Source organism: Corvus hawaiiensis, chromosome 1 (genome assembly GCF_020740725.1).
Source record: "Corvus hawaiiensis isolate bCorHaw1 chromosome 1, bCorHaw1.pri.cur, whole genome shotgun sequence".
Lineage (NCBI taxonomy): Eukaryota > Metazoa > Chordata > Aves > Passeriformes > Corvidae > Corvus > Corvus hawaiiensis.
The window spans coordinates 50,722,347-50,732,379 of NC_063213.1; the positions used below are offsets into that span (position 1 = coordinate 50,722,347).

Genomic DNA, 10,033 nt, shown 5'->3' on the forward strand with positions numbered 1-10,033 from the left:
TTTAGAAAGAATGTGCACTAGTCAAATCAAAAATCTGAACTAGCAGGGATAAGTTTCCTACCAGGAGACAAATGTCAGTAACTGTTCTGTTTTGATAACGTAAAGTGATTTCCTTGTAAAGGGAGTGGGAGATGGAGCAGAAGGAAGGAAAGAGGGATCTTCTTCCAGATACCTTGTAGGCTTGCTTTTAAATTATGACTTTGGATCTAACAACAGGTTTGGCAAGTGTTTGCCTAGGAAATCCTGACATGGTGCCAGATTTTCTTAGCTGGTTTGTAGTAGTGTGCATTTTTTAAATACACTGTAATCAGTTCAGACCACATAATTAGAAACACAAAGCAGTTTACTGAAACATAGTGATATATTAAGAGTTCAGTTAATTACACATAAAGAAACAAGTCAGACTTCAAAACCTTTACTCAGTTTCTGTTTTATTTGCAACTGGGGACTGCTGATGGGACTTTGCCTATTTGAGTAGGAGTTTCAGAATTTTAACCTGAGGGTAAAATTTTCAAAAGCATTTAAGTGACTTGCTCACTGAAAATCAATAGGACTTTCACTCCTTAGGGCAACACTTTACAAAGTATGTAGATACCAAAGTCCAGTTGACTTCAGTGTCTATGTGTAGTTAAAAAAAAAAATCCATCTTTCCTGCCCTAAATTTCCTTAAAATAGAAGTGTAACATTTCAGTGTCATCTAAGAGTTTCTGAAAATGTTATCACAAATGGACAGGCTGTTATTCTTTTTTTTTTTTTTTCATTTGTAAAATGTTTTGTTACTCTTTCTTCTTCAACGCATGCAGAAATCATAAAATACATTTTGGATGATAAGCCACATTGTCTTCAAATTTGTCTTAAAATCTTACTGCAAATGTTCAAGAAGAGTTCTTCACTCTACTGTAAATTTTCCTAGAACTTAAAAAAACAAAAAAAGATATTTCTCCCTTTTCAGTCTATTTAATGTCTTTTTTGATAAAAGTGATAAATTACCTCCTTTGAAGCCACAGTTTGACCTAAATTATTCCGTCTGTGTTATGTATAAGAGCGAGTAGAAAAAAATAAAACTGTAATATGGCATCTACGGGAGATGAAGAAGACCGAAATCAGAACTAATTAGTCATTCTTATTAATGAGAATATATGTTATGTTTTCCATTGAATCTCTCAAGTGTAATTTGCTAAAAAATGAAAAAGTGCCAGTACATAAAAACCTCAGTATTCAAAAAATCTTTGGTTTTAGAATTTGCAGCATGGGAGGGTATCTTGGTTCTTGAACAAGTTTTCTGTATGAGCTTTAAAACTATGCTAACTTGTTGCACAACAGCTTACAAGTTCTCAACAGTTGCGTTTATTACCATTTTACCTCACTTTCAGACAAGTTCTCTTATCAAGCTCCAAATCACGTTTTATGCACCTTTGAAGTACATTACTAATATACTTATTGCTTAACAGAAAATAGCCTGACAGTCATTTCTGTTTTAAGGTGCAAAGTAATAAATGTCAATTTATTTTTTGCAGTCATTTATCTGAGCCTGTGCTTACTCTCAAAGTATCTGGCTTTGGAACAAGATAGAAGTGCAGTGCTCTAATGGTCTTCTTCTTGGAACTAACAATAAAAATACAAACCCAAATTTTGAACCTTTCTTTCCATGATGCCTTCATTCTACTTGTGGCCTTTTTCTGTCATTATTAAAACAGAGCAGGCCTATGTTTTATGAAAACTTGAGAATTCCTTCTTTTTTTTGTGCATGTTCAGTGATCATGTGGTTCGCAAGGCTCTCTGGAAGTCATTTGTACTTGTCAGTGCATACTCTTCTATTCCCTGTGGCTGTTTTGTGCTGCTAGACAGGTGTGTGCACTCTGCACAAAACTTTGCCCTTTGGACATCATTAGAGTGTCTAAGAAACATGGAGAATGGGATCCTGACAGACTTATAAATGACCACAAAGAAGGGAATTCTCTTTTGGGATCTTTACGGAACGTGTGCCTTATATTATTCCACATCCATTGAGAGAGTGTGGTTTTTCCATCACAGAAAATGGAAAATGCAAGATTTAAGGTGCAGATAACTCTGGATGCCATTCTCTCTGAAGAGTGATGGATGGCTTTACCACTGTGTTTAAGGTTCACTCAGAAGCAAGGCTGTTAAGATAGGAGGAGCAGTTAAGTTGAAAAAAGCATGCAGTTATATGTAGCACTTTATTCCTGGGTACATGTACAAATATTTAAATTAATCTAGTTAATGGGTTTCTGCCCTGTGCCTTCTCCACAGTCACTTTTCAAGCATCTGACTAAACAAGGGCCTTTACACCATGCCAAGAAGCAGAACAAAGCTCTCGTGTATCCTTGGGAGTAGAGAAATCCAGACTCCTGGACCCTTCATACTGAGCATTCAACCTCTCCAGACACTCAGGTATAGTCAGTATGCCCTGGCTGATCTTAAGCATCATAATGGAAGATAAAGGAGAGAGAATTTATTGCCTAGGACTCAAAGCACATAGAGTTTTATAGATCAATAAGAACATCCTGAGTTATGCCCGGAGGCAAAAAGGAAGCCAGTACAGACTTCAAAGACCTTGTGTAATGTATTCCTTATGGCCAATATTACAGATTAAGCAGAGCAATGTTCTACACAAGACATCGAATTTGACTAGAATGAGAACAGACTATACATTGTATAAGTCTATTTTGGAGGCTACAAGGATTAGAGCCTTCACCTTTGAGAACTTATCACAACATCTAACTAATGATAGCAAAATATATTTTAAGTCTGGGAACTCATTCTGAGCTAAGCAAGAAACACCTTTTGATTCTGAAGTTCACTGAGAAAGAATAACCAAATTTGTCTGATCAGAATTCCTTCAAGCAACTTCCAATCTCTCTCAGGGAGACTCAGAAAAAGTGAAAGACTGCAATCTCTAGGTTTGATAAAGAAAGTATAAATCAAATTAACTGACAAACTCCTCAGAAGCCTGCTTACCTGTCAAAGCAGGGAGGCTGACAGTACTGACCAAGAAACTGAAATCACAATATTTTCATATAATATTTGTAACAAGTGGAAAATAAAAGTGAAAATAAAATAATGTCTACTCTGTGTCTAGTGCTCAGAAAAAAACAAATGAGGTAATCTGTATTATCTTTCCTACGGCAAATTCAGGGCCAACCTTTTCCTTTACAAAGGCTGTAAGGAGCTTTTCTTGAGGTCTTCCTTCTCCAAGTGACAAGACCAAGAGATGTACGTGACAAACTTAATGGTTTCGTGTAGACTAAATTTGAAAGGATGATCATTAACTTTCATTGAAACCTGAAAAGGTTGAGGCCTAGCAAGCTCCTTGTAGACCCAGCCCTATAACGACTCCAAAGTCCCATTCATTTTCCCTGTGAGAAGATTATATGCCTTATTTCAAAGAAAATAGCTCACAAGGAAACTTCTGACTTTCTTAAGTCTTGTCTAATGTGGGGAAATCTCTCTACTAGGAAGAGGTCTCCTGACTGGTATACACAGGTACTGTGGATAACTGAAAAATTGGTTCCATGCTTTTAATTACAGTGGCTCAGTTCAGCACAGAGACTATCCTGCAGGGAAGGTGAGATGTGTAAAGATCTGTATGATCTGTGAATATGAGAAAAAATGAAGTAGGACTTGAACATCAACAAGGTTCACTGCTGTTGAAAAAAAAAAAGCTCAAATATTAATGACCTGTAATGTACATATCTTTTTTGATCATTTGCTTAAGAATTTTTTTTTTTTTTTTTTAAGGGAAGGTAAAATGCCTGTCTTTGCTTCTGTGGTTAGATTAGATGTTCCATGAGAGTGGAACTTGGAGCTTTGTAAGGGGCTAGCAGCGATCCCACTCCTCCATACATTACTCCTCTGAAAGATCTCACTCTGCCTTGCAACATTCTTGTTATTCCAGAACTGGGTTGGGCTAGTCATAATAGATGCAGGCAATCAACTCAACTTCCCCACACACAGCTCTGCCAGTAAAACTCACTTCACCTTGCAACACTCCTGTTTTTCCTGCGTCTTTTAAGCAAAAGCTATCAGTGTGGCACTCACTGTGGATCTGTCCTTACTCCTGCTGAAATCCAGGATAACTTTCTTAGTGATCCAAGAGGAAAGTGTTGCTGATATAGACAAATGTCTGCTTGTGACTAGGGTGAAACAAAGGTGTCTTCCCTGAATGAATGAGATTTTGATCCTGGCAGTAGATGTAACTAACCTGTGTTCCACTTCTGATTTTATTACAGCAATAAAATCCAGTGTGACTTTAGATATCAACTCAGTTACAGAGAATGTGAGATTAGAGTCTAACCTTTACATAGTATGGCCTTCTGCAAGGCTGTAATTTTTCTCAGGAAAAAGGTTAGTTTCTAGTTAGAACACTAGAGTCTTCAGTGTTGATCGCTGTTTTATTTATATTGAAAATCTATAGAGCATTCACCATGATGCAGACAAGCATTGGCCTAGTGGTAAATCCCAGTTTACACTGGTGTGTGTATCTGGGCCATGTAATTTTATGTAAAATCAAGTAAGTGTGTGACACAATAAAATAGTATGTCAAAGTAAGGATTATTTTCCTGAAATTTTGAAAAAAGATTTGCATGTGTTCTCTTTGTTTCCTTTATCACATGAAATAATACATTAAAATATAAGAATGCTCTAGGCAATGTACAAAACTAAAAAAGGCTACTTTGGTGAATGAACATGGTGAGAGGCTACGAATATGGATATGTTTGTACTAAGGAGCCTAGAGGAGATACTTTTTATGTGTGGTGATACAGAAATACATACTTATAACTCTGCACACCAGGGAGAGAATATTCCCCTAAATCAAGTACTTTCTCTTGCAGTACTCCCTGTTGATCAAAGCTGCATAATTTAAAGCATCTAGAGGCAGATTTAAATTATTCACAATATATTTTTAAATTATCTTGGCATATTGCAGACAGTATTTGTGTAACTAGCAGTCTTCTGTAAGTTCTATAAATTTTTGCATCCTTATAGATGCATCCTATCAGCTCAGTTTGAGAAGAGGGTACCTAACTTTGCATAGAAGGGGCAGGAGAGACTCGTTCTGACGCCGTGTTAGTCACATCACGCGAAAGTGCCAGGCACGCAGGACCATAGGGAATGGTAGGGTAGAGCCGGCAGTCTCTAGGTCTCAGCCCGAATGCTGCTGCGTGCTGGTGCCTAAGAGTTTTCTGATACCCTCTAAAGCCCCAAATAGGAATCCTGCAATTAGTGCATCTAACTCCTCCTTTACTGCAGGCTTCTCTCCTATTGGTGAAAGGTCTTCGCAGCTCATGTAGGGACCCCACCCCTTTTGTGGGTTCTCATTCTGAAGCTATCCACAACTTTACACCTGAATGAATGCCAAACCTCTCTGAATATATAAAGGAAAGCTTCAAGAGCAATTTCAGTTACACAGAAGAAGCAGAAGGAAAAGATTTCATCCAGCTCTGTCAGACAGAGACTGAACCAGCCATGCTTCTCCCTGCCATTCACTTCTATGGCTTTCTCCTGGCTTGCATCTTCACGAGAAGCTCCTTGGCTTTCAAGAACGATGCCACAGAGATACTTTATTCCCACGTTGTTAAACCCGCTGCGGCGAGCCCAAGCAGCAACAGTACATTGAATCAAGCTAGGAACGGAGGCAGGCACTACACCAGCACTGGATCCGACCGTAACAGTGAGTATCCCACCGGCGGCACTTCCACCGCAGCCCTGGGCGTCAGCCCCGCCTGGCCCGGCCCCGGGAGCGGGAGCGGAGCCCCTCGGAGCTGCGCATCCCGTGGCAGCGCCCCGGCCCCCCCACCCCCCTGCCCGAGCGCGGCGCTCCAGAGAACCGGCGCCTGGGGGAAGCCGGGCCACGGGGAGATGCTGCTGGTTCCCGGCCGGGATCTGCCTCGCCGGGCGGCCCCCGAGCCAGCCGCCCTCCCACCCCCGTGCTGGGAAGTCCTGTAGGACCGGCTCTCTCGGGCAGGTTACTTCCTGAGGGAGGTTCATCCAGGAATGCAGGGTTTATGGGTTATCCGGCAGGGAAGCGAGATAAAGGAAAAGGAGAGAGAGGCATTTCCAGAGCGCTCTCTTTTTTAACTCACCTCCAACTGCGGGCAGGGGAGGTGTCTGGGCTACTTTTCAAGTGCAATAAAAAACTCTGAATTTTGTTCCCGCTGTTTAGTTTTACTTCCTGCTTTAGCACTTACCCGCTTAACACCTCCAGCAAAAGTAAACAAATCAGCTCGTAATTTACCTATGATCTCTGCTCTAACTTGCCTTTTTTATATCCAGTCTTTCCCTTCTGAGTTTTATGTATATATGTCAGATACGTGCAGATCTGGAAACCTGCTGACTTTATCTGTTCCCTCCCTGCCCCTTCTTAAAATGAAAGAAATCCAAATAGAGAAACACACGCACATCAACCCACAGCAACTTGATAAAAATAGAGTCATCCCTAGAAAGTGAAGGTAACAAGTGACACCGGTACCTTTCAGCTAAGCCAGGTGTGTCAGCTTCTATGAATGCTAAGGGTTTAAATGCACAGGAAACATCTCATCATTATGAGATTACTGGAACAGCCCAGTAGGTATTCATTGTCACTGAGCTGTCACTGGTGAAAAGCTGAGCCAGGGAAGACAGAAAAACAGAAGGAAAGACAAACTTAGAGCTGTGACCAGCTGCTTCCAGGTGCATTCCTGAGTGCAGCTGCCAGAAGGCAGGTTTCAATCTTTTCTGCAAAGCAGGCATTAGAGCAGCCCTGTCAATAGTCCCTAGGATCAGCCTGCAGATTTACAGTCCCTCTGCCTGCCCACCCTGAGACACAGAGGACAGGGTGAAGCAATCTTAACGCAGTGCCTCAGTTCAGAACTTGCTTCCAAAAATCCAAGTAGAAACAGAAGCAGCCCGTAGCTGTGATATGTAGATGTACCTTCAAAGCCTTTTATGATTCACTCTGAAATGTTTCTAGTAATTACTTCTATTTTAAAAGCGTTAGTTAATTGCATTGTGTGTAGAATCTGTGCCGTAATTGTCCTTCGGAAAGAGGGAGAGCACAGCCAGTAAAGATTGCTTATTAAAATTAAGCACACTGTGGGCGTTTATTTCAAAGTGTAATTACTGAAATAAACACTTGTGTTTATTGCAGGGTGCAGAGCTGCACATATAGACGGGTACAAACATGCCTGTATGAGAAGCTCTGCATGTTGAGTCTGTCAGCTGCCAGAGAGAATTTGCAGGATCCTCTATGTTACATATAATATACACACTACTACAGTTACAAAGATGGTGTTCTCTTGAGGGCAAAACGACCCCTCTGAAATTGTTACTGCTAATCATTCATAGACAGAACCCTATTCTGTGGTAACTTCAGCTGTTACCACTTCTGCAGTGTCTGCTTGGAGCTGCAGAGTTCATGGGAGACTCAGTCCACTGTAACCATGGAATGAGAAGAAACACACTATTTGAAATTCATTTTAAAACACTTCAACTGTTTCCAAAGCACTGTTTTCCCCCTTGCTAATGATCCAACATGATTGTTATAAATATCACAGAGCAGATTCCCTAGACTAAGAACAAGCAGGAAACATTTCTTCCCTTGGGGCATTTTTTCCTCTTCTAAAAGGTATGTCCCTGAGAAGAAGGATAGAGAATAAAATTGCCTCTTCTACCACAACTGCTGAAGTGCATGTCATTAGGATTTTTTTATGCTGTGGTATTATCCAGAGATACCATCAGCACTTGAGGCCCTTGTGATGGGGGACACAACAGTAGAGATGCCCTGTAAAGATTACAGCCTACTTTAACTTCTGCAAAACATACCTGATTAATGTGAAAATGACTGGTTAAGGAAATCACTCCATTCTGAATATCAATGTTTCTTGTTCTGTGCATTCTGCAGATCGTGTTCAAGTTGGTTGTCGAGAACTGAGATCTACCAAGTACATCTCAGATGGCCAGTGCACCAGCATTAATCCCCTGAAGGAACTGGTGTGTGCTGGTGAATGCCTCCCTTTGCCACTGCTCCCCAACTGGATTGGAGGAGGTTACGGAACCAAGTACTGGAGCAGGCGGAGCTCGCAAGAGTGGAGGTGTGTCAATGACAAAACTCGCACTCAGAGGATCCAGCTTCAGTGCCAGGATGGAAGTATAAGAACCTACAAAATAACTGTGGTCACGGCCTGCAAGTGCAAGCGATACACCAGGCAGCACAATGAGTCCAGCCACAACTTCGAGGGAACCTCTCAAGCAAAACCCATCCAGCACCACAAAGAAAGGAAAAGAGCCAGTAAATCCAGCAAGCATAGTACAAGTTAGAAGTCAGACATTCTCTGCTCTCTCATCTCTCTCTCCTTGTGCCAAAATTGAACTCACCTGTAACCATTTGCTTTACCATTCTGACTGCTTAAAGACAAGTCTGCCATTGCTGTGTTCTCAGTTGACACTCCATGCTTACTGCTTTGACCAAAATCAAAAGGGGCATTCTCAGCATATGGACCTTTTGGGTGATTTTCCAAATGCTCAAGATGGGGAATAATACAAGCCTTCTAAAACCACACTATAAACTTTTACATTTTCTCCAGCCATGGAAGAAAAGAAAATTTGCCAAGAGTATTCACTGAAGTCAATTTTGTAAAATGATGCTTTGTTGTGTGTTTTCCTGAGAACAGTTATCACATCTATTGCCTTTTATATCATGTTTTATGATCTTCTGACAACAGCTTAAAAATACACCACCTTGTATCTGCTTTCAGATTAATTCTAAAAAAAAGTGCTTTGCATGCTCACCTTTCTCTTATCTCAGTATACCAAAAATTAAAATATGCATGGCAGCAATCAAAAAGTAAAGCTGAACAAACTATTTATTTGTTGTTGTAATTATTTAATGAGCTTTTATGTGTGTTATATCCCTTCAAAATTTCCTTATGTTTATAGCTTTTCATATGTATCAAAGTATTTTCCTATGATTTGGGGCTGGATTAGAACATACATTTTGTAGATAATGTAAAATAGACATTTTAGCATTCTTGGTATATATATTTTAATTTTGAACAGTCATAGACTTAGGTGTTATTTTGACATAGCAGCATAAAAACTGTATTTTTCATTCTTCACCCTGTATTATTTTTGTTTAAAAAGTGTGCAATCAAAAGACAAATATGACTTCCTTTCAAATTCATTGGTTTCTTTTTTTTTTTTTACAAAAAATAAACACTGCTAAAAAACTGTATTGTCTGGCTCTCTATGAAAATGCACACATTTTAACCAGTCACAATACTTAAAAAAAGGGAGATTATTTGGTTTTAAAAAGTCTATCCATGAAATTTAACATTGAAACAATCTTTCTGGATATAAAAATCTTATATGACCGTTTAACAGATGGTGCTTATTGGTCCAAGCCAGGTTCTTATTTAACAATTCTCAAGCTCTACATTTCAGAAGAAGTGTATGTTTGAGAAGTTTTACAAGCTAGTGAGACATCACCATTTTTTTTCTTTTCATTAGTGATGATCAAGTCAGAATAATGGTATAAATTACATATGGTTTCATTTTTTCCACAGAACCAATAGAGTCTGGCACATTTATCCACAAATTCTTATAGAATGTATCAGAAAATTAGTAATTAGTCTACCTTTCAACACATAGTGCCATGAATCACCTGTTCTTAATCTTTCAAGCTATATTTAAACACTGGGCAAGATTCCACCATGGGATTCTGCTGTTCTTAAATCATTAACTTTTACAATCCATTTGCAACCAAAGTAAAAATTACAGAAGAGGAGAGTAATGAAAAATCTTGCCTGATAAGGTCTCACACAAGCTCTCTTTGACTTTATTTTTATCTCATCCTATTTTGCATTTTAATTCCAAAAGATTCATCATGAAGTTCTTGGCAGAGTTCTTGGTCATTAAGAACTGTTTGAAAATCACTGCTGCTGCCTGACTTGACTTACTGAATCCTAAATTTTATCGACAAAATGCAATGATTTTTCCTCAAAGTTACTTGCAAGAATTCACTTTAAAATTTGCCATA

The 10,033-nt window shown here is 39.4% G+C and overlaps 1 protein-coding gene across 1 annotated transcript; it reads left to right on the plus strand.

The window, feature by feature from the left end:
- The first annotated feature begins 5,268 nt into the window (after window positions 1-5,268).
- On the plus strand, window positions 5,269-9,229 carry SOSTDC1 (sclerostin domain containing 1). The gene is made up of 2 exons (XM_048304291.1): window positions 5,269-5,692; window positions 7,901-9,229. Exons 1-2 carry the CDS (start codon window positions 5,374-5,376, stop codon window positions 8,314-8,316), a joined length of 735 nt encoding a protein of 244 aa, XP_048160248.1. The 5' UTR covers window positions 5,269-5,373; the 3' UTR covers window positions 8,317-9,229.
- The last annotated feature ends 804 nt before the right edge of the window (window positions 9,230-10,033 follow it).

Coding starts and splice junctions, on each gene's coding strand:
- SOSTDC1 (XM_048304291.1), top strand. CDS start 5,374: ATGCCAAACCTCTCTGAATATATAAAGGAAAGCTTCAAGAGCAATTTC. Junction 5,693..7,900: donor CACTGGATCCGACCGTAACA/GTGAGTATCCCA, acceptor TGCATTCTGCAG/ATCGTGTTCAAGTTGGTTGT.